The sequence below is a fragment of the Leptodactylus fuscus genome, unplaced genomic scaffold (genome assembly GCF_031893055.1).
Source record: "Leptodactylus fuscus isolate aLepFus1 unplaced genomic scaffold, aLepFus1.hap2 HAP2_SCAFFOLD_392, whole genome shotgun sequence".
NCBI classification, from domain to species: Eukaryota; Metazoa; Chordata; class Amphibia; order Anura; family Leptodactylidae; genus Leptodactylus; species Leptodactylus fuscus.
In genome coordinates, this window is record NW_027440415.1 from 48,241 (window position 1) to 74,459 (window position 26,219).

General features: G+C 42.0%; 1 protein-coding gene across 1 annotated transcript; it reads left to right on the forward strand.

Annotated features, from left to right (window-relative positions):
- Positions 1–1,177: 1,177 nt before the first annotated feature.
- LOC142188173 (gastrula zinc finger protein XlCGF66.1-like) lies at positions 1,178–25,880 on the forward strand. The gene is made up of 6 exons (XM_075261784.1): positions 1,178–1,292; positions 7,528–7,800; positions 7,884–8,007; positions 8,101–8,171; positions 8,502–8,604; positions 24,170–25,880. The coding sequence occupies exons 1-6, from the start codon at positions 1,215–1,217 to the stop codon at positions 24,862–24,864; spliced, it is 1,344 nt and encodes a 447-aa protein (XP_075117885.1). The 5' UTR covers positions 1,178–1,214; the 3' UTR covers positions 24,865–25,880.
- Positions 25,881–26,219: the final 339 nt, after the last annotated feature.

The following is a 26,219-nucleotide window of genomic DNA, read 5'->3' on the forward strand; positions in this document are numbered from 1 at the left end:
TGACAGGACTGCAGGGGGCAATACTTATACTGTATATACCCTGTGTCACTTATATACTATATAAGAGTCTGTGCTGTGTAATCATTATCTGGAGGACAGCGAGGATTATCTGACAGGACTGCAGGGGGCAATACTTATACTGTATATACCCTGTGTCACTTATATACTATATAAGAGTTTGTGCTTGTAATCATTATCTGGGGACACCGAGGATTATCTGACAGGACTGCAGGGGGCAATACTTATACTGTATATACCCTGTGTCACTTATATACTATATACAGAGTCTGTGCTGTGTAATCATTATCTGGGGGACAGCGAGGATTATCTGACAGGACTGCAGGGGGCGATACTTATACTGTATAAACCCTGTGTCACTTATATACTATATAAGAGTCTGTGCTGTGTAATCATTATCTGGGGGACAGCGAGGATTATCTGACAGGACTGCAGGGGGCGATACTTATACTGTATATACCCTGTGTCACTTATATACTATATAAGAGTCTGTGCTGTGTAATCATTATCTGGGGACAGCGAGGATTATCTGACAGGACTGCAGGGGGCGATACTTATACTGTATATACCCTGTGTCACTTATATACTATATAAGAGTCTGTGCTGTGTAATCATTATCTGGAGGATACCGAGGATTATCTGACAGGACTGCAGGGGGCGATACTTATACTGTATATACCCTGTGTCACTTATATACTATATAAGAGTCTGTGCTGTGTAATCATTATCTGGGGGACAGCAAGGATTATCTGACAGGACTGCAGGGGGCGATACTTATACTTTAAATACCCTGTGTCACTTATATACTATATAAGAGTTTGTGCTTGTAATCATTATCTGGGGACAGCGAGGATTATCTGACAGGACTGCAGGGGGCGATACTTTTGGCCAACACTGTATATGAAACTGGGGGAGAGATAGAGGGGGACATATAATTTACGGTTGACTGTAGGAGGATTATACTGTGTGGGGGCACTTGAAAAAATGAATGAGAATGGGCGGAGTCAACATAAAAGTGGGTGGAGCTAAATTTGCCACGCTACGCGCGCCACACATTCTGTCCCTCTTTCACTTCTTTAAAAGTTGGGAGGTGTGTTTCGGGCCCCTCCTCTCTCCTGCACTACTAGATCCTCCAGCTCATCCAGTTTCCTCCTCTTCTACTCCAGACGCTCCTTCTCCTGAATGACCCACCAAGGATGGACAAGGACAGGACTGAGATCACCAGAAGAATATTAGACTTCACCTTGGAGATCATCTATCTGCTGAGCGGAGAGGTATCTGTACTACATTTCTATCATCTATCTGCTGAGCGGAGAGGTATCTGTACTACATTTCTATCATCTATCTGCTGAGCGGAGAGGTATCTGTACTACATTTCTATCATCTATCTGCTGAGCGGAGAGGTATCTGTACTACATTTCTATCATGTATCTGCTGAGCGGAGAGGTATCTGTACTACATTTCTATCATCTATCTGCTGAGCGGAGAGGTATCTGTACTACATTTCTATCATCTCCCTGATGAGCGGAGAGGTAACTGTACTACATTTCTATCATCTATCTGCTGAGCGGAGAGGTATCTGTACTACATTTCTATCATCTATCTGCTGAGCGGAGAGGTAACTGTACTACATTACTATCATCTCCCTGCTGAGCGGAGAAGTAACTGTACTACATTTCTATCATCTCCCTGCTGAGCGGAGAGGTATCTGTACTACATTTCTATCATGTATCTGCTGAGCGGAGAGGTAACTGTACTACATTTCTATCATCTATCTGCTGAGCGGAGAGGTATCTGTACTACATTTCTATCATCTATCTGCTGAGCGGAGAGGTAACTGTACTACATTTCTATCATCTCCCTGCTGAGCGGAGAGGTATCTGTACTACATTTCTATCATCTATCTGCTGAGCGGAGAGGTAACTGTACTACATTTCTATCATGTATCTGCTGAGCGGAGAGGTATCTGTACTACATTTCTATCATCTATCTGCTGAGCGGAGAGGTATCTGTACTACATTTCTATCATCTATCTGCTGAGCGGAGAGGTATCTGTACTACATTTCTATCATCTATCTGCTGAGCGGAGAGGTATCTGTACTACATTTCTATCATGTATCTGCTGAGCGGAGAGGTATCTGTACTACATTTCTATCATCTATCTGCTGAGCGGAGAGGTATCTGTACTACATTTCTATCATCTCCATGCTGAGCGGAGAGGTAACTGTACTACATTTCTATCATCTATCTGCTGAGCGGAGAGGTATCTGTACTACATTTCTATCATCTATCTGCTGAGCGGAGAGGTATCTGTACTACATTTCTATCATCTATCTGCTGAGCGGAGAGGTAACTGTACTACATTTCTATCATCTATCTGCTGAGCGGAGAGGTAACTGTACTACATTTCTATCATCTATCTGCTGAGCGGAGAGGTATCTGTACTACATTTCTATCATCTATCTGCTGAGCGGAGAGGTATCTGTACTACATTTCTATCATCTCCATGCTGAGCGGAGAGGTATCTGTACTACATTTCTATCATCTATCTGCTGAGCGGAGAGGTATCTGTACTACATTTCTATCATGTATCTGCTGAGCAGAGAGGTATCTGTACTACATTTCTATCATCTATCTGCTGAGCGGAGAGGTATCTGTACTACATTTCTATCATCTCCCTGCTGAGCAGAGAGGTATCTGTACTACATTTCTATCATCTATCTGCTGAGCGGAGAGGTATCTGTACTACATTTCTATCATCTCCCTGATGAGCGGAGAGGTATCTGTACTACATTTCTATCATGTATCTGCTGAGCGGAGAGGTATCTGTACTACATTTCTATCATCTATCTGCTGAGCGGAGAGGTATCTGTACTACATTTCTATCATCTATCTGCTGAGCGGAGAGGTATCTGTACTACATTTCTATCATCTATCTGCTGAGCGGAGAGGTATCTGTACTACATTTCTATCATCTATCTGCTGAGCGGAGAGGTATCTGTACTACATTTCTATCATCTCCCTGCTGAGCGAAGAGGTATCTGTACTACATTTCTATCATCTATCTGCTGAGCGGAGAGGAATCTGTACTACATTTCTATCATGTATCTGCTGAGCGGAGAGGTATCTGTACTACATTTCTATCATGTATCTGCTGAGCGGAGAGGTATCTGTACTACATTTCTATCATCTATCTGCTGAGCGGAGAGGTATCTGTACTACATTTCTATCATCTATCTGCTGAGCGGAGAGGTAACTGTACTACATTTCTATCATCTCCCTGCTGAGCGGAGAGGTAACTGTACTACATTTCTATCATCTATCTGCTGAGCGGAGAGGTATCTGTACTACATTTCTATCATGTATCTGCTGAGCGGAGAGGTATCTGTACTACATTTCTATCATCTATCTGCTGAGCGGAGAGGTATCTGTACTACATTTCTATCATCTCCCTGCTGAGCGGAGAGATATCTGTACTACATTTCTATCATGTATCTGCTGAGCGGAGAGGTATCTGTACTACATTTCTATCATCTATCTGCTGAGCGGAGAGGTATCTGTACTACATTTCTATCATGTATCTGCTGAGCGGAGAGGTATCTGTACTACATTTCTATCATCTATCTGCTGAGCGGAGAGGTATCTGTACTACATTTCTATCATCTATCTGCTGAGCGGAGAGGTATCTGTACTACATTTCTATCATCTATCTGCTGAGCGGAGAGGTATCTGTACTACATTTCTATCATCTCCCTGCTGAGCGGAGAGGTAACTGTACTACATTTCTATCATGTATCTGCTGAGCGGAGAGGTAACTGTACTACATTTCTATCATCTCCCTGCTGAGCGGAGAGGTATCTGTACTACATTTCTATCATCTCCCTGCTGAGCGGAGAGGTATCTGTACTACATTTCTATCATCTATCTGCTGAGCGGAGAGGTATCTGTACTACATTTGTATCATGTATCTGCTGAGCGGAGAGGTAACTACTACATTTCTATCATCTATCTGCTGAGCGGAGAGGTATCTGTACTACATTTCTATCATCTATCTGCTGAGCGGAGAGGTATCTGTACTACATTTCTATCATGTATCTGCTGAGCGGAGAGGTATCTGTACTACATTTCTATCATCTATCTGCTGAGCGGAGAGGTATCTGTACTACATTTCTATCATCTATCTGCTGAGCGGAGAGGTATCTGTACTACATTTCTATCATCTATCTGCTGAGCGGAGAGGTATCTGTACTACATTTCTATCATGTATCTGCTGAGCGGAGAGGTATCTGTACTACATTTCTATCATCTATCTGCTGAGTGGAAAGGTATCTGTACTACATTTCTATCATCTCCCTGCTGAGCGGAGAGGTAACTGTACTACATTTCTATCATGTATCTGCTGAGCGGAGAGGTATCTGTACTACATTTCTATCATCTCCCTGCTGAGCGGAGAGGTATCTGTACTACATTTCTATCATCTCCCTGCTGAGCGGAGAGGTATCTGTACTACATTTCTATCATGTATCTGCTGAGCGGAGAGGTATCTGTACTACATTTCTATCATGTATCTGCTGAGCGGAGAGGTATCTGTACTACATTTCTATCATCTATCTGCTGAGCGGAGAGGTATCTGTACTACATTTCTATCATCTATCTGCTGAGCGGAGAGGTATCTGTACTACATTTCTATCATCTATCTGCTGAGCGGAGAGGTGTCTGTACTACATTTCAATCATCTATCTGCTGAGCGGAGAGGTATCTGTACTACATTTCTATCATGTACCTGCTGAGCGGAGAGGTATCTGTACTACATTTCTATCATCTATCTGCTGAGCGGAGAGGTATCTGTACTACATTTCTATCATCTATCTGCTGAGCGGAGAGGTATCTGTACTACATTTCTATCATCTATCTGCTGAGCGGAGAGGTGTCTGTACTACATTTCTATCATCTATCTGCTGAGCGGAGAGGTATCTGTACTACATTTCTATCATCTATTTGCTGAGCGGAGAGGTATCTGTACTACATTTCTATCATCTCCCTGATGAGCGGAGAGGTATCTGTACTACATTTCTATCATCTCCCTGATGAGCGGAGAGGTATCTGTACTACATTTCTATCATCTATCTGCTGAGCGGAGAGGTATCTGTACTACATTTCTATCATGTATCTGCTGAGCGGAGAGGTATCTGTACTACATTTCTATCATCTATCTGCTGAGCGGAGAGGTGTCTGTACTACATTTCTATCATCTCCCTGCTGAGCGGAGAGGTAACTGTACTACATTTCTATCATCTCCCTGCTGAGCGGAGAGGTATCTGTACTACATTTCTATCATCTATCTGCTGAGCGGAGAGGTATCTGTACTACATTTCTATCATCTCCCTGATGAGCGGAGAGGTATCTGTACTACATTTCTATCATCTATCTGCTGAGCGGAGAGGTATCTGTACTACATTTCTATCATGTATCTGCTGAGCGGAGAGGTATCTGTACTACATTTCTATCATCTATCTGCTGAGCGGAGAGGTGTCTGTACTACATTTCTATCATCTCCCTGCTGAGCGGAGAGGTAACTGTACTACATTTCTATCATCTCCCTGCTGAGCGGAGAGGTATCTGTACTACATTTCTATCATCTATCTGCTGAGCGGAGAGGTATCTGTACTACATTTCTATCATCTATCTGCTGAGCGGAGAGGTATCTGTACTACATTTCTATCATCTATCTGCTGAGCGGAGAGGTATCTGTACTACATTTCTATCATCTATCTGCTGAGCGGAGAGGTATCTGTACTACATTTCTATCATCTATCTGCTGAGCGGAGAGGTATCTGTACTACATTTCTATCATCTCCCTGCTGAGCGGAGAGGTATCTGTACTACATTTCTATCATCTATCTGCTGAGCGGAGAGGTAACTGTACTACATTTCTATCATCTATCTGCTGAGCGGAGAGGTATCTGTACTACATTTCTATCATCTATCTGCTGAGCGGAGAGGTATCTGTACTACATTTCTATCATCTATCTGCTGAGCGGAGAGGTATCTGTACTACATTTCTATCATCTATCTGCTGAGCGGAGAGGTATCTGTACTACATTTCTATCATCTATCTGCTAAGCGGAGAGGTATCTGTACTACATTTCTATCATGTATCTGCTGAGCGGAGAGGTATCTGTACTACATTTCTATCATCTATCTGCTGAGCGGAGAGGTATCTGTACTACATTTCTATCATCTATCTGCTGAGCGGAGAGGTATCTGTACTACATTTCTATCATCTATCTGCTGAGCGGAGAGGTATCTGTACTACATTTCTATCATGTATCTGCTGAGCGGAGAGGTATCTGTACTACATTTCTATCATCTATCTGCTGAGCGGAGAGGTATCTGTACTACATTTCTATCATCTATCTGCTGAGCGGAGAGGTAACTGTACTACATTTCTATCATCTATCTGCTGAGCGGAGAGGTATCTGTACTACATTTCTATCATCTCCCTGCTGAGCGGAGAGGTATCTGTACTACATTTCTATCATCTATCTGCTGAGCGGAGAGATATCTGTACTACATTTCTATCATCTATCTGCTGAGCGGAGAGGTATCTGTACTACATTTCTATCATCTATCTGCTGAGCGGAGAGGTATCTGTACTACATTTCTATCATCTATCTGCTGAGCGGAGAGGTATCTGTACTACATTTCTATCATCTATCTGCTGAGCGGAGAGGTATCTGTACTACATTTCTATCATGTATCTGCTGAGCGGAGAGGTATCTGTACTACATTTCTATCATCTATCTGCTGAGCGGAGAGGTATCTGTACTACATTTCTATCATCTATCTGCTGAGCGGAGAGGTATCTGTACTACATTTCTATCATCTATCTGCTGAGTGGAGAGGTAACTGTACTACATTTCTATCATCTATCTGCTGAGCGGAGAGGTATCTGTACTACATTTCTATCATCTCCCTGCTGAGCGGAGTGGTATCTGTACTACATTTCTATCATCTATCTGCTGAGCGGAGAGGTATCTGTACTACATTTCTATCATCTATCTGCTGAGCGGAGAGGTATCTGTACTACATTTCTATCATCTATCTGCTGAGCGGAGAGGTATCTGTACTACATTTCTATCATCTATCTGCTGAGCGGAGAGGTATCTGTACTACATTTCTATCATGTATCTGCTGAGCGGAGAGGTATCTGTACTACATTTCTATCATGTATCTGCTGAGCGGAGAGGTAACTGTACTACATTTCTATCATGTATCTGCTGAGCGGAGAGGTATCTGTACTACATTTCTATCATCTATCTGCTGAGCGGAGAGGTATCTGTACTACATTTCTATCATGTATCTGCTGAGCGGAGAGGTATCTGTACTACATTTCTATCATCTATCTGCTGAGCGGAGAGGTATCTGTACTACATTTCTATCATCTACCTGCTGAGCGGAGAGGTATCTGTACTACATTTCTATCATCTATTGTCTCTCCATACACAGGAATACTCACTAGTAAAGAAGACATCGGGGGACTGTGTGGCCCTCAGCAGCCGGGGCCCCAACACAGAGCCAGGAGGAGGAGGGAGCAGGAGCCGGGGCCCCATCACAGAGCCAGGAGGAGGAGGGAGCAGGAGCCGTGGCCCCAACACAGAGTCAGGAGGAGGAGGGAGCAGGAGCCGGGGCCCCATCACAGCCCCTCCCCCTCTCTCCCTGATACATGAGCAGAAGATTCTAGAACTCACCAACAAGATGCTGGAGCTGCTGACTGGAGAGGTGACGCTGCTGGGAATGCTGGGAAATTCTCCAGTAACAGCACTGGAGGGGGAGGGGTGATGACTGTATCATTGTGTTGTCAGGTTCCTATAAGGTGTCAGGATGTCGCTGTCTATTTCTCCATGGAGGAGTGGGAGTATTTAGAAGGACACGAGGATCGGTACAAGGAGGAGATGATGGAGGACCCCCGGCCCCTGTTATCAGGAGGTAATAGATATAAATAGACGGGTCTGTACAGACGGGTATAGACGGGTATATACAGAATACTTTCAGCTGTTCTATATTTTTACCTTTCACCAGAGAGAGGTCGGGGTTCACTTCGTCCATTGAAGGGTTCCGGAGGGAATGTCTGTGTTCCGCAGGATTATCAGGTATTACACCGAAGATTCCGAGTCTACCAAGTACCAGGAATTTGTGCTGTAGATCAAACATTAATATAAATGGCAGCATTATTACATTACAGCATGATTACATTATACAAAGCCTGACAGCCAATAACAATAGGCATAATGGGGAGGGGGAAGTGACCACAGGGGTAGGACCACAACATGATCTTGGCCCAGCGTCCTCCAGGGGTCTCGAGTATGTCGGTGGGCAGAGACTGCTGGTCTTATATTCTGCACATTATTGACCTTTCTCCACGTGACTGCTCCATCCCTGTCATGACTTTTACAATCTTTGTTTCTTGTCTGTCCGATCAGGGTAAAGATCTCCACAATGTTCCTGATCCAGCATTAATGATAAAAGAAGAGCCCGGTGCTGATGAGGCGTTCATGGCGGATGAGCCTACAGGTGACTGCCCAGGTGAGTATTGGACTGATGTGGGAATATACCGAGGAGAACAAGGCCTAACCCTTTACCCTCTGTGTCAATAATCAGAAAGTATTTGCTCAAATTTGAGACAAAAGAACCATTAGCTTTTATAAGACTCACATCAAATTACTGTATACTGATAGAATACAAAACGTAGAGATATATACCTGGAAGAATATGAGATGTGGAGGGATATATACCCAGTATACAGCAATACAGAGATCAGTAAGGGGGCGTTCACACTACCGTTGGTGTCCGACTGCAGTGTCCGTTGCTACTGTCCGTTCAAGATTTTAGCAACGGACACTAGCTGTGTCCGTTACAACTTCCATTCATTTCAATGGGATTTCATCTGTTGTCAGTTTGTGTCCGTTTGTGTCCTTAAGGGTCCGTTAACAACCATGTCCGTTTTTTCAAGCGGACAGAGAAATCACACATGCAGGATTTTTTTGTCCGTTTGAAAAAACGGACAGAAAGTGTCCGTTTTTTATTTAACATTGAGGTCTATGGGCAACGGACATATAACTGACAGTAACTGATGGCCATCAGTTACAGTCCGTTATTTTCTGTCCGTTTATTTTCTGCACATGCTCAGAAAGCATAAACAGCAAAAAGAAAAAAAACGGACAGTATAAAAAACGGACACTAACTGATGCTAACTGATACTAAAGTGTCCGTTTTGTTTAACTGATCCATTAAATGGATCAGTTAAAAAAACGGACACATTAACATCAGTTAGTGTCCATTAATGTCCATTATGATAGGTGTCCGTTTTTTTTCTTTTAAACGGACACCTTCATAACGGACACCAACGGTAGTGTGAACGCCCCCTAACTGATAGTATACAGAAATCAGTAACAGATAGTATACAGAGATCAGTAACAGATAGTATACAGAGGTCAGTAACAGGATAGTATACAGAGATCAGTAACAGATAGTATACAGAGATCAGTAACAGGATAGTATACAGAGATCAGTAACAGGATAGTATACAGAGATCAGTAACAGATAGTATACAGAGGTCAGTAACAGATAGTATACAGAGATCAGTAACAGATAGTATACAGAGATCAGTAACAGATAGTATACAGAGATCAGTAACAGATAGTATACAGAGATCAGTAACAGATAGTATACAGAGATCAGTAACAGGATAGTATACAGAGATCAGTAACAGGATAGTATACAGAGATCAGTAACAGATAGTATACAGAGGTCAGTAACAGATAGTATACAGAGGTCAGTAACAGGATAGTATACAGAGATCAGTAACAGATAGTATACAGAGATCAGTAACAGGATAGTATACAGAGATCAGTAACAGATAGTATACAGAGATCAGTAACAGGATAGTATACAGAGATCAGTAACAGATAGTATACAGAGATCAGTAACAGATAGTATACAGAGATCAGTAACAGGATAGTATACAGAGATCAGTAACAGATAGTATACAGAGATCAGTAACAGATAGTATACAGAGATCAGTAACAGGATAGTATACAGAGATCAGTAACAGATAGTATACAGAGGTCAGTAACAGATAGTATACAGAGATCAGTAACAGGATAGTATACAGAGATCAGTAACAGGATAGTGTACAGAGATCAGTAACAGATAGTATACAGAGATCAGTAACAGGATAGTATACAGAGATCAGTAACAGGATAGTATACAGAGATCAGTAACAGGATAGTATACAGAGATCAGTAACAGATAGTATACAGAGATCAGTAACAGGATAGTATACAGAGATCAGTAACAGGATAGTATACAGAGATCAGTAACAGGATAGTATACAGAGATCAGTAACAGGATAGTATACAGAGATCAGTAACAGGATAGTATACAGAGATCAGTAACAGGATAGTATACAGAGATCAGTAACAGGATAGTATACAGAGATCAGTAACAGGATAGTATACAGAGATCAGTAACAGGATAGTATACAGAGATCAGTAACAGGATAGTATACAGAGATCAGTAACAGATAGTATACAGAGATCAGTAACAGATAGTATACAGAGATCAGTAACAGATAGTATACAGAGATCAGTAACAGGATAGTATACAGAGATCAGTAACCGATAGTATACAGAGATCAGTAACAGGATAGTATACAGAGATCAGTAACAGGATAGTATACAGAGATCAGTAACAGGATAGTATACAGAGATCAGTAACAGGATAATATACAGAGATCAGTAACAGATAGTATACAGAGATCAGTAACAGATAGTATACAGAGATCAGTAACAGATAGTATACAGAGATCAGTAACAGATAGTATACAGAGATCAGTAACAGGATAGTATACAGAGATCAGTAACAGATAGTATACAGAGATCAGTAACAGATAGTATACAGAGATCAGTAACAGATAGTATACAGAGATCAGTAACAGGATAGTATACAGAGATCAGTAACAGATAGTATACAGAGATCAGTAACAGGATAGTATACAGAGATCAGTAACAGGATAGTATACAGAGATCAGTAACAGATAGTATACAGAGATCAGTAACAGATAGTATACAGAGGTCAGTAACAGATAGTATACAGAGATCAGTAACAGGATAGTATACAGAGATCAGTAACAGGATAGTATACAGAGATCAGTAACAGGATAGTATACAGAGATCAGTAACAGGATAGTATACAGAGATCAGTAACAGGATAGTATACAGAAATCAGTAACAGATAGTATACAGAGATCAGTAACAGATAGTATACAGAGATCAGTAACAGATAGTATACAGAGATCAGTAACAGGATAGTATACAGAGATCAGTAACAGGATAGTATACAGAGATCAGTAACAGATAGTATACAGAGATCAGTAACAGGATAGTATACAGAGATCAGTAACAGGATAGTATACAGAGATCAGTAACAGATAGTATACAGAGATCAGTAACAGATAGTATACAGAGGTCAGTAACAGATAGTATACAGAGATCAGTAACAGGATAGTATACAGAGATCAGTAACAGGATAGTATACAGAGATCAGTAACAGGATAGTATACAGAGATCAGTAACAGGATAGTATACAGAGATCAGTAACAGGATAGTATACAGAGATCAGTAACAGGATAATATACAGAGATCAGTAACAGATAGTATACAGAGATCAGTAACAGATAGTATACAGAGATCAGTAACAGGATAGTATACAGAGATCAGTAACAGATAGTATACAGAGATCAGTAACAGATAGTATACAGAGATCAGTAACAGGATAGTATACAGAGATCAGTAACAGGATAGTATACAGAGATCAGTAACAGGATAGTATACAGAGATCAGTAACAGATAGTATACAGAGGTCAGTAACAGATAGTATACAGAGATCAGTAACAGATAGTATACAGAGATCAGTAACAGATAGTATACAGAGATCAGTAACAGATAGTATACAGAGATCAGTAACAGATAGTATACAGAGATCAGTAACAGATAGTATACAGAGATCAGTAACAGGATAGTATACAGAGATCAGTAACAGGATAGTATACAGAGATCAGTAACAGATAGTATACAGAGATCAGTAACAGATAGTATACAGAGGTCAGTAACAGATAGTATACAGAGATCAGTAACAGGATAGTATACAGAGATCAGTAACAGGATAGTATACAGAGATCAGTAACAGATAGTATACAGAGATCAGTAACAGATAGTATACAGAGATCAGTAACAGATAGTATACAGAGATCAGTAACAGATAGTATACAGAGATCAGTAACAGGATAGTATACAGAGATCAGTAACAGATAGTATACAGAGATCAGTAACAGGATAGTGTACAGAGATCAGTAACAGGATAGTGTACAGAGATCAGTAACATAGTATACAGAGATCAGTAACAGGATAGTATACAGAGATCAGTAACAGATAGTATACAGAGATCAGTAACAGGATAGTATACAGAGATCAGTAACAGGATAGTATACAGAGATCAGTAACAGGATAGTATACAGAGATCAGTAACAGGATAGTATACAGAGATCAGTAACAGATAGTATACAGAGATCAGTAACAGATAGTATACAGAGATCAGTAACAGATAGTATACAGAGATCAGTAACAGGATAGTATACAGAGATCAGTAACAGGATAGTATACAGAGATCAGTAACAGATAGTATACAGAGATCAGTAACAGGATAGTATACAGAGATCAGTAACAGATAGTATACAGAGATCAGTAACAGGATAGTATACAGAGATCAGTAACAGATAGTATACAGAGATCAGTAACAGGATAGTATACAGAGATCAGTAACAGGATAGTATACAGAGATCAGTAACAGATAGTATACAGAGATCAGTAACAGATAGTATACAGAGATCAGTAACAGATAGTATACAGAGGTCAGTAACAGATAGTATACAGAGATCAGTAACAGGATAGTATACAGAGATCAGTAACAGATAGTATACAGAGATCAGTAACAGATAGTATACAGAGATCAGTAACAGGATAGTATACAGAGATCAGTAACAGATAGTATACAGAGATCAGTAACAGGATAGTATACAGAGATCAGTAACAGATAGTATACAGAGATCAGTAACAGATAGTATACAGAGGTCAGTAACAGATAGTATACAGAGATCAGTAACAGGATAGTATACAGAGATCAGTAACAGATAGTATACAGAGATCAGTAACAGATAGTATACAGAGATCAGTAACAGGATAGTATACAGAGGTCAGTAACAGATAGTATACAGAGATCAGTAACAGGATAGTATACAGAGGTCAGTAACAGATAGTATACAGAGGTCAGTAACAGGATAGTATACAGAGATCAGTAACAGATAGTATACAGAAATCAGTAAGAGGATAGTATACAGAGATCAGTAACAGGATAGTATTCAGAGATCAGTAACAGATAGTATACAGAGATCAGTAACTGATAGTATACAGAGATCAGTAACAGATAGTATACAGAGATCAGTAACAGGATAGTATACAGAGATCAGTAACAGGATAATATACAGAGATCAGTAACAGATAGTATACAGAGATCAGTAACAGATAGTATACAGAGATCAGTAACAGATAGTATACAGAGATCAGTAACAGATAGTATACAGAGATCAGTAACAGATAGTATACAGAGGTCAGTAACAGATAGTATACAGAGATCAGTAACAGGATAGTATACAGAGATCAGTAACAGGATAGTATACAGAGATCAGTAACAGATAGTATACAGAGATCAGTAACAGGATAGTATACAGAGATCAGTAACAGGATAATATACAGAGATCAGTAACAGATAGTATACAGAGATCAGTAACAGGATAGTATACAGAGATCAGTAACAGATAGTATACAGAGATCAGTAACAGATAGTATACAGAGATCAGTAACAGATAGTATACAGAGATCAGTTACAGGATAGTATACAGAGATCAGTAACAGATAGTATACAGAGATCAGTAACAGGATAGTATACAGAGATCAGTAACAGATAGTATACAGAGATCAGTAACAGATAGTATACAGAGATCAGTAACAGATAGTATACAGAGGTCAGTAACAGGATAGTATACAGAGATCAGTAACAGGATAGTATACAGAGATCAGTAACAGGATAGTATACAGAGATCAGTAACAGGATAGTATACAGAGATCAGTAACAGGATAGTATACAGAGATCAGTAACAGGATAGTATACAGAGATCAGTAACAGGATAGTATACAGAGATCAGTAACAGATAGTATACAGAGATCAGTAACAGATAGTATACAGAGATCAGTAACAGATAGTATACAGAGATCAGTAACAGGATAGTATACAGAGATCAGTAACAGGATAGTATACAGAGATCAGTAACAGGATAGTATACAGAGATCAGTAACAGGATAGTATACAGAGATCAGTAACAGGATAGTATACAGAGATCAGTAACAGGATAGTATACAGAAATTCAGAGGGGGTAGCTATAACGGATGTACCAGTACTCTCAATGGCATAAAGTAGGGTCCTCTAATTGAATATCTTATTGATATCAGGTCTCTCCATTGACTTTCTAGACACCAGTGAGCAGCTACCCTTTCATATCTGCAGACACAATGTAATGTGGCAGCACCTTCCCTTCTACTCACCTCTCCCCTTCTCCTGCTATTCCCCCTCAATAGTGAGCAGAGTCATAGCCTGACAGTGTAAAGAAGGGGCAAAAAGAAAAAATCTTTCTCTTGACACTTCTGAATTGATCAGGTGAATCTGGAACATACAGAAACCCGAGTGGCCATAGCTCAGAGTTACATTACTTATTACATTACATTATTATATTAATTACATTACTTATTACATTACATTATTATATTAATTACATTACTTATTACATTACATTATTATATTAATTACATTACTTATTACATTACATTATTATATTAATTACATTACTTATTACATTACATTATTATATTAATTACATTACTTATTACATTACATTATTATATTAATTACATTACTCATTACATTATTATATTAATTACATTACTTATTACATTACATTATTATATTCATTACATTACTTATTACATTACATTATTATATTAATTACATTACTTATTACATTACATTATTATATTAATTACATTACTTATTATTAGAGATGAGCGAACACTAAAATGTTTGAGGTTCGAAATTCGATTCAAACAGCCGCTCACTGTTCGAGTATTCGAATGGGTTTCGAACCCCATTATAGTCTATGGGGAACATATACTCGTTAAGGGGGAAACCCAAATCCGTGTCTGGAGGGTCACCAAGTCCACTATGACACCCCAGGAAATGATACCAACACCCTGGAATGACACTGGGACAGCAGGGGGCGCATGTCTGGGGGCATAAAAGTCACTTTATTTCATGGAAATCCCTGTCACTTTGCGATTTTCGCAAGCTAACTTTTCCCCATAGAAATGCATTGGCCAGTGCTGATTGGCCAGAGTACGGAACTCGACCAATACAGCGCTGGCTCTGCTGGAGGAGGCAGAGTCTAAGATCGCTCCACACCAGTCTCCATTCAGGTCCGACCTTAGACTCCGCCTCCTCCGGCAGAGCCAGCGCTGATTGGCCGAAGGCTGGCCAATGCATTCCTATGCGAATGCAGAGACTTAGCAGTGCTGAGCCAGTTCTGCTCAACTACACATCTGATGCACACTCGGCACTGCTACATCAGATGTAGCAATCTGATGTAGCAGAGCCGAGGGTGCACTAGAACCCCTGTGCAAACTCAGTTCACGCTAATAGAATGCATTGGCCAGCGCTGATTGGCCAATGCATTCTATTAGCCCGATGAAGTAGAGCTGAATGTGTGTGCTAAGCACACACATTCAGCTCTACTTCATCGGGCTAATAGAATGCATTGGCCAGCGCTGATTGGCCAGAGTACGGAACTCGACCAATCAGCGCTGGCTCTGCTGGAGGAGGCGGAGTCTAAGATCGCTCCACACCAGTCTCCATTCTGGTCCGACCTTAGACTCCGCCTCCTCCAGCAGAGCCAGCGCTGATTGGCCGAATTCCATACTCTGGCCAATCAGTGCTGGCCAATGCATTCTATTGGCGTGATGAAGCAGTGCTGAATGTGTGTGTTTAGCTCAACTACACCGGTGGAGTAGTTGAGCTAAGCACACAGATTCAGCTCTGCTTCAATCAGCGCTGGCCAATGCATTCTATTAGCTTGATGAAGCAGAGTGTGCACAAGGGTTCAAGCGCACCCTCGGCTCTGATGTAGCAGAGCCGAGGCTGCACAAGGGTTCAAGCGCACCCTCGGCTCTGATGTAGCAGAGCCGAGGGTGCACTTGAACCCTTGTGCACCCTCGGCTCTGCTACATCAGAGCCGAGGGTGCGCTTGAACCCTTGTGCAGCCTCGGCTCTGCCACATCAGAGCCGAGGGTGCGCTTGAACCCTTGTGCACCCTCGGCTCTGCTACATCAGAGCCGAGGGTGCGCTTGAACCCTTGTGCAGCCTCGGCTCTGCTACATCAGAGCCGAGGGTGCGCTTGAACCCTTGTGCAGCCTCGGCTCTGCTACATCAGAGCCGAGGGTGCGCTTGAACCCTTGTGCACACTCTGCTTCATCAAGCTAATAGAATGCATTGGCCAGCTGATTGAAGCAGAGCTGAATCTGTGTGCTTAGCTCAACTACTCCACCAGTGTAGTTGAGCGAAAACACACACATTCAGCACTGCTTCATCACGCCAATACAATGCATTAGCCAGTGCTGATTGGCCAGAGTACGGAATTCGGCCAATCAGTGCTGGCTCGGCTGGAGGAGGCGGAGTCTAAGGTCGGCCCAGAATGGAGACTGGTGTGGAGCAATCTTAGACTCCGCCTCCTCCAGCCGAGCCAGCGCTGATTGGCCGAATTCCGTACTCTGGCCAATCAGCGCTGGCCAGTGCATTCTATTGGCGTGATGAAGCAGTGCTGAATGTGTGTGTTTAGCTCAACTACGCCGATGGAGTAGTTGAACTAAGCACACAGATTCAGCTCTGCTTCAATCAGCACTGGCCAATGCATTCTATTGGCGTGATGAAGCAGTGCTGAATGTGTGTGTTTAGCTCAACTACTCCACCGGTGTAGTTGAGCTAAACACACACATTCAGCACTGCTTCATCACGCCAATAAAATGCATTGGCCAGCACTGATTGGCCAGAGTACGGAATTCGGCCAATCAGCGCTGGCTCTGCTGGAGGAGGCGGAGTCTAAGGTCGGACCAGAATGGAGACTGGTGTGGAGCGATCTTAGACTCCGCCTCCTCCAGCAGAGCCAGCGCTGATTGGCCAAAGTACGGAATTCGGCCAATCAGCGCTGGCCAATGCATCCCTATGGGAAAAAGTTTATCTCACAAAAATCACAATTACACACCCAATAGAGCCCCAAAAAGTTATTTTTAATAACATTCCCCCCTAAATAAAGGTTATCCCTAGCTATCCCTGCCTGTACAGCTATCCCTGTCTCATAGTCACAAAGTTCACATTCTCATATGACCCGGATTTGAAATCCACTATTCGTCTAAAATGGAGGTCATCTGATTTCGGCAGCCAATGACTTTTTCCAATTTTTTTCAATGCCCCCGGTGTCGTAGTTCCTGTCCCACCTCCCCTGCGCTGTTATTGGTGCAAAAAAGGCGCCAGGGAAGGTGGGAGGGGAATCGAATTTTGGCGCACTTTACCATGCTGTGTTCGATTCGATTCGAACATGGCGAACACCCTGATATCCGATCGAACATGTGTTCGATAGAACACTGTTCGCTCATCTCTACTTATTACATTACATTATTATATTAGTTAGTTACATTACTTATTACATTACATTATTATATTAATTAGTTACAGTTACATTACTTATTACATTACATTATTATATTACAGTTACATTACATTATATTAATTACAGTTACATTACTTATTACATTACATTATTATATTTACAGTTACATTACTTATTACATTATATTAGTTACATTACTTATTACATTACATTGTTATATTAGTTACAGTTACATTACTTATTACATTACATTATTATATTACAGTTACATTACTTATTACATTACATTATTACATTCATTACAGTTACATTACTTATTACATTACATTATTATATTAATTAGTTACAGCTACATTACTTATTACATTACATTATTATATTACAGTTACATTACATTATATTAATTACAGTTACATTACTTATTACATTACATTATTATATTTATTACAGTTACATTACTTATTACATTACATTATTATATTTACAGTTACATTACTTATTACATTACATTATTATATTACAGTTACATTACATTATATTAATTACAGTTACATTACTTATTACATTACATTATTATATTTATTACAGTTACATTACTTATTACATTACATTATTATATTTACAGTTACATTACTTATTACATTACATTTTTATATTAGTTAGTTACATTACTTATTACATTACATTATTATATTACAGTTACATTACTTATTACATTACATTATTATATTAAGTACAGTTACATTACTTATTACATTACATTATGTTCATTACAGTTACATTACTTATTACATTACATTATTATATTAATTAGTTACATTACTTATTACATTACATTGTTATATTAGTTACAGTTACATTACTTATTACATTACATTATTATTAGAGATGAGCGAACACTAAAATGTTCGAGGTTCGAAATCCAATTCGAACAGCCGCTCACTGTTTGACTGTTCGAACGGGTTTCGAACCCCATTATAGTCTATGGGGAACATATACTCGTTAAGGGGGAAACCCAAATCCATGTCTGGAGGGTCACCAAGTCCACTATGACACCACAGGAAATGATACCAACACCTCTGGAATGACACTGGGACAGCAGGGGAAGCATGTCTGGGGGCATCTAACACACCAAAGACCCTCTGTTACCCCACTATCACAGCCTAACAACTACACACTTTCCACATTCAAAAAAACCTCTATCAAAGTGGGAAAATACCTGGAAACCTTCTTTACTCCCCAAATGGAAGGACACAAACCCCAATTTAAGCTCAACAAACAGTAACAACCACCCCTTTAAATCACGTTCCCTATGACAAGCACAGATGGAATAGACAATGGGAAATGGGAGCCCTCACCCTTAACTGTCATTTTGAGTGTGTGTGTGTGTGTGTGAGACCTTCCAAAATTCACTTTTCTAGCCCTTAACATGAGCCCTTCCAAACAAAGTTACAGGACCTAAAGCTGAGCTACCAGCAGAGATTGAGGCCCTTGGCATGAGTAGAGCCTTGCACCAGCAGTGTTTTTGGCCCTTGGAGTGAGTAGAGCCTTCAAAATACAGTGCTTTTGGCCCTTGGAGTGAGTAGAGCCTTGCACCAGCAGTGTTTTTGGCCCTTGGAGTGAGTAGAGCCTTCAAAATACAGTGCTTTTGGCCCTTGGAGTGAGTAGAGCCTTCAAAATACAGTGCTTTTGGCCCTTGGAGTGAGTAGAGCCTTGCACCAGCAGTGTTTTTGGCCCTTGGAGTGAATAGAGCCTTGCCCCAGCAGAGTGTTAGCCCCTTTAAAACTCTTTGCCCCTAAAACAGTGGTTCCAGAACCATCACTCTCATTGTGTTGGACTGATGCAGTGGATTGGACTGAGGACCCAGACATTGACCTTGATTTTGACTGTCAAATTGATAACATTTTGGCATCAAGTCCTGGGGGTAACTTTTATTTAGAGGACCGCAAAGGGGGAGAATTGGCTGCAACCACTACTAGCGGTAATGGTCCTCTAATATGGGACTCTACATGACCTCTACAGGGTTCTGATCAGGCGTTAATTGTCCAAACAACATGCTCCAGTACTTTAGATGTAGATCAGAAACCACTTTCCCTTCCGACACCAGATTTAACCAAGCTTCACCATCATCATCCTGCTGAGATGGACCCACTAAAGGAAATCTTGCCTTCAAAGGCCTGTCCTGGAGCTGCGACTGAGCCAAATGTAAACACAGAGTCCTTTTGAACGGAACAAAATTCACCAGCAGTGTTTTTGGCCCTTAGGGTGAGTTGAGCCTTGCACCAGCGTGTGTCCCGTAACATCAGGCGGGCCCTAAGTTCTGCGCTTTGCACAAAAGTTCCACTTGACCACCGACGCGTGGACAAGTGCATGCGGCCAGGGACGCTACATCTCAATCACGGCACACTGGCTGAATGTAGTTGAGGCTGGGACCGGGTCGCAAACTGTGGCGGCCTGCCTTGTCTCCCCGCCCAATATTCCTGGCAGGAGTGCTGAAACACCACCTTCCTCCTCCTCTGCCCTTGAATCGACCCCAGCTACTGGCGTGGGGAGACGTCAGCAGGCCGCGATGAAGCTCATCAGCTTGGGGGACAGACAGCACACTGCCTCCGAAGTCAGGGATGCCATCCTGGCTGAGATGGCAATGTGTTTTTCCCTGCTGCACCTGGGGCCAGGCATGTTTGTCAGGAACCTTGTAGCGGCTCTGGAGCTTGCCAGCCTCCAACACGTTCCATGCTTGGCCCACGTCTAACTTAGTGGAGCAACGTTTTTTTGAAAACATACCCAAATGTACACTAGCTACTGGTGAAAATGCAGCGCTTGTGCGCCCACTTTCGCAAGTGTACAGGAGCCGCTGCTAGCCTCAAAACACTCCAGCAACGCCTCCATCTGCCCGAACACCGGCTGTTGTGCGACGTCCCCACGCTCTGAAACCCTAGATACCATATGTTGAGCTGGGTGTGTGAGCTACAGAGACCTTTGATGGAGTTCCATCTCCAAAACCCAAGGGTTCATCAAAGTCAGCTCGTATCCTTTCCACTGGACATGAAACATTAGCATGCGCTCATCACAATTCCGGATATGGAAGCTGCGTTAAGCAGGGTACAACACAGACCAGGCCCGAGCACCAGGAACAGGTGTTAGAAATACTGTAGCATCCGCCATTTGCTTCCAATTTTGTGGTTGTGGACCCACCACCGACGTTTCTGGACCTCAGTGGGGATGATGAAACATAGTTGCCATCAAGGCAAGCTGTGGTTATGTGCGGTTTGCAGTAAGGGGACAGTGCGCAATTGGAAGAGGAGTTGGTGGACAATGAGGCCACTGACCCCACATGGACAGGGGTGATGTCTAGGGGGCAGGGGCGAAAGCAGTGTAGATGTGGAGGGAAGCTAAATCAACAAAAAAGCTGGGTAGAAGCAGAGGCATAAGCTGGGGTGATGTCTAGGGGTGAAAGCAGTGTAGATGTGGAGGGAAGCTAAATCAACATAAAAGTTGGGTAGAAGCAGAGGCATAAACTGGGGTGATGTCTGGGGCGAAAGCAGTGTAGATGTGGAGGGAAGCTAAGCAGCAAAAATGGTAGGTAGAGGCAAAGGCATGCAAAACTCTACCCTTTTGCAAGACATTCCTAGGTCTGGGACACGTTAATGGCCCTCCTGGCCAAATTACCGCCACTCTGGGGCCTAGTGTCACCAGGAGGGACACGTTAATGGCCCCCCCATGCCAAATTACCGCCACTCAGGGGCCTAGTGTCACCAGGAGGGACTAGGTGCATGTTGTGGGAGTACCTGGCCGACCCCAGCTCTGTCCTCTCCGATCCCTCTGTGCCCTACACTTATTTTCTCATAAGTTTTTCTGCAATACACATGTCCTGTGAAGTTTCCTTGGGATCTCAGAGGAGTTGGCCTCAGTGCTGTTCATCTGAGTTCCCTTGGCAATTTGCTGTAAGAGAACCCTGGAGCAACCTACTCTAGGCAGCTACCATAGCATCCAGCATGGCCTGCACCATCATGAACCTCTTCCCAGCCACTCCCCATCTCCCAGGCGTTTCATTGCAGGCAGAAGTACAGCACAAGCCACCCACATGCCCAAGCCTTTAACGGCCTCATCTCAAAACTGCTGGTCCTGGAGATGTTGGTGTTTATGCTTCTGGATACCCAGGCCTTCCGTCACCAGGTGGCAGCTGGAGCACCTCCCTATGCTGGGCCTAGCCGTTACTACTTCTCTTGGTGTGCTGTCCCTGCCTTGCACCTGCATGTGTCGCATAACATTAGTCGGGCTCAGAGCTCCGCGCTTTGCTGCAAGGTCCACTTGACCACTGACACATGGACAAGCGCTTTTGGTCAGGGATGCTGCTTATCTTTAATGACAGGCAGGGTGAATGTAGTGGAGTCTGGGCCCGGGTTGCAAACTGGGGTGGCCTATCTCCTCTCCCAGGCCAAAATTCATGGCAGGAGTAGACTGAAACCCTACTACGCTGCAACCTCCACCCCAGCTACTAGCGGCAAATGCTGTAACACTGGCGTGGGGAGACGTCAGCAGGACGTGCTGAAGCTCATCAGCTTGGGGGACAGACAGCACACTGCCTCCGAGGTCAGGGATGGCATCCTGGCTGAGATGGCAATGTGTTTTTCCCTGCTACACCTGGGGCCTGGCATTTTTGCGTCTGTGATAATGGCCGGAACCTGGTTGCAGATCTGGAGCTTGCCAGACTTAAACACGGTCCACACATGGCCCACGTTTTCAACTTGTTGGTGCAATGGTTCTTTGAAACCTACACCATTGTGCCTGATATACAGGTGTGGCCATTTTCGTAAGTGAGAAGTAGCCTCTGCTAGGCAGAAAACATTCAGAGCACACTCCTCTCATCTTCGCACCGTTGGCTGGCGGAGGAAGACGAGGGGGATGGAGTGGCATCTGATGTCCCTGTCCCACACGAGGCTTGAGGGTGCACTTCAGTGCATCCCATTGCTTCACCACAGATGGTGTGAAGGGGAGTGGGAAATGGAGAGTGACCCTTACAGTTGTGGGCAGCAAAGTCATGCCAAGTAACACACAGGCACACATGGCTGACTTGATGTCTGGTTGCTTTTCAAGAGACAAACGCATACTTCACATCATGGAGAGCAAATAATACTGGATTTTTGCAAGCCTCGACCTCCGGTATAGGTCAAATGTCTATTCCTTTGTTATATTAGGAGAGAGGAAAAAAAAAATTGCAAAAATAATTGGCACAAGCAACTGGTGCAGAATATGATTGGAATGTTTCCGTAAACCCTCTTGGGCATCAGAGAGGATATTTCCTCCATGAGGCTCACAACTTCCATCCGTTGCACAACCATCAGGGGAACACTGTACAAGGTCTGGTACACGTTAATGTTTCCCCCCTCCCCTCCCTGCCCAAACTACTGCCAGTTAGGGGCCTAGTGTCATCATGAGGGAAAAGTATAGGCGCATGTTGCGTGAGTACCTGGCCAACCACAGACCTGTCCTCTCCGATCCCTCTATGAATTACACTAATTGGGTGTATAATTGGGACCTGTATCCCTTGGGTTGAGCGTACATAGCCTGAAAATTGGTGTGTATCCCACTTAGGTTTTGTGGGGACACACCGTGGAATGCTGGGTTTAGCGTACATAGACTGACTAATAATGTGTATCCCACTTAGTGTTGGCGGGGTTACACACCGTCACAACCTGGCTAACGCGTCTATAGCCTGACAATTAGAATGTATTTATGCCAAGGTTTTGGGGGGTTACACACTGTCACAACCTTAGTGAAGCTTCATTAGCCTGAGAATTAAAATGTATGTATGTATCCCAAATAATTTGGGGAATTAACACTGACAACCTGGGTGAATATTGCAAGAGCCTAAGATGTAGGGTGTATGTATCCCCAAATTATTTGGGGAATTAACAGTCCGAACCTGGCACTATATGCCAATAGCAACAATTTAGGGTGATATGAAGGGCCCAACTTCTTTAGGGAATTGACAATGACAACCTGGGTGAATATGGCAGGAGCCTGAGATGTAGGGTGTATGTATCCCCAAATTACTTATTACATTACATTATTATATTACAGTTACATTACTTATTACTTTACATTATTATATTAATTAGTTACATTACTTATTACATTACATTGTTATATTAGTTTCATAAGTTATTACTTGTTGGTTTATATGTCTCATTTGTATAACATTTTTATCCTTGAAGCTATCAATACTAAGGATATATTATTAAACATGACATTTCTTCTTGGCAGATGACTACACCAATGGGTCAGAGGGACATCTGATATCTTCAGATTTGAAAGCAGATGATATCACACAAGATCCATATCATGAGCGTGTCATTGTCACAGATCTGTCATTGGATCCCTTGAACCAAGTCCTATCTCCTGATTCATCACAGGCTGTTGAGCTAAATAATGGTCACAGCAGCCCTGTTGGACATCCAAGAGCTCACAGAGGAGAGAAGCCATTTTCATGTTCAGAATGTGGCAAATGTTTTGCCCTCAGAACAACCCTTTGTGTACATGAACTAAGTCACGCGGAGGAGAAACAATTTTCATACTTAGAATCTGGGAACACAGATTTTGTTAGACATTGGAGCAGTCACACAGGAGAGAAGCCATATTCATGTTCAGAATGTGGGAAACATTTCACTGTAAAATCAAGTCTTGTCAGACATCAGAGAATTCACACAGGGGCAAAACCATTTTCATGTCCAGAATGTGGGAAATGTTTTAACCTAAAATCAAATCTTGTTGCACATCAGAAAATTCACACAGGAGAGAAGTCTTATTCATGTTTAGAATGTGGGAAATGTTTTACTGTGAAATCAAGTCTTGTCAGACATCAGAGAGTTCACACAGGGTTAAAGAGTGGGAACATTTTTTATTTGAAATCAAATCTTGTTGAACATCAGAGAATTCACACAGGAGAGGAGCTCTATTAATGTCAAGAATGTAGGAAATGTTCAGAAGGTTTTAATGTAGTGAGGACCTGAATGCTCAGAAGGTGAGAAATATTTCTTAGTGATCAAGTCTTGTATTCTATGGACCGGTACCATTCTGGGATAGCAAATTTCTATAGTGTGGGGGTTTTTTTTGTTTGTTTGTTTTTTTTTTTGTTTTTTTTTTACATTTTAACCCCTTAAAAAAAACTGAAATGTTGCCCAAAAAAAAAAAAAATTACAAATTTCTTGGTGTTGCCATATTCTGGCACCTGTAACTTTTTATATTACCATGATCATAAGGCGTCTTTTTTGCAGGGTTAGGTGTACATATTACTTTTACCATCTTGGGTAATGGCGATAAAACAGCGGTTTGGCACTTTTGATTTCCGTACGATACGGCGTTCATCATCTGGGAAAAATCTTTTTCTGTGTTTGTAGACTGGGCGTTTCCAGACGTGGAGATGTAGAATTTGTTTGGTTCTCTTTATTTTAAACCTAGGGAAAGGAGATGGGGTGAGATTTAGATTTTTTGGGATTTTTTATAGATTATTTTTTTTATCTTTTGATTGTTTGTATTTTACTGTATTGCAGTCTATGGGGCGTTCGTTATGGTACACAGACCAGCCTCACTATTAATATTCCTATGACAGGCCTGGACGCCTTTGTAAGGCTGTTTCGGCTCCTCTGCATATGTTCACAATTCTCCCTCCCCTTTCAAACTTACATTTGAGATTGTTTATTCAGCCACCGGAGACACAGAGCAGTGGGAAATTGCAAATGTGGTGGGGGCACAAGTGCGAAAGAACAGAACAAGCCTGGAAGATTTCAGGCAGAGGAGACCTGAAGTACAGACTTTTAGGTGCACTTAAGGAGAGAGGAGGTGACTGGCTGACATGGGGAAACGTCTCAATCAGGCTTTGTGAGTTCTATTAAGCATTTTTAATATTTAATAATTATTTTTTTTGTAATACACACAGTGTTAGAGCTGCTATCGCTGCAATAGACTGTATTCTGAGTTCCGCTCTACACTGTCTTGCAGCTTGCCTGGCCAGGTTACCATGTGAGTGCCAAATCTAATTTTCATATGCATTTTGTTCCAATCGAACTTTCTTTTTAAAATAAACATATTTAAAAGCAGTTAAATTATACAAATTTCTTGCAGTACCGGTTTCCTATTTGCAGTTAGTGCACATTTGCAACAAAATGTATTATAGCGTTGTCTGTACGTTTTTTTTGTTTTGTTTTTTTTTACTTGTGACAGGGAGCAATTACACCCAAATTTAGCATTTTGTGTTAAAATGAATTCATAGGAAAGCTATTATTCATAGCAGTTCAGACTGTTGGACACTGTGATC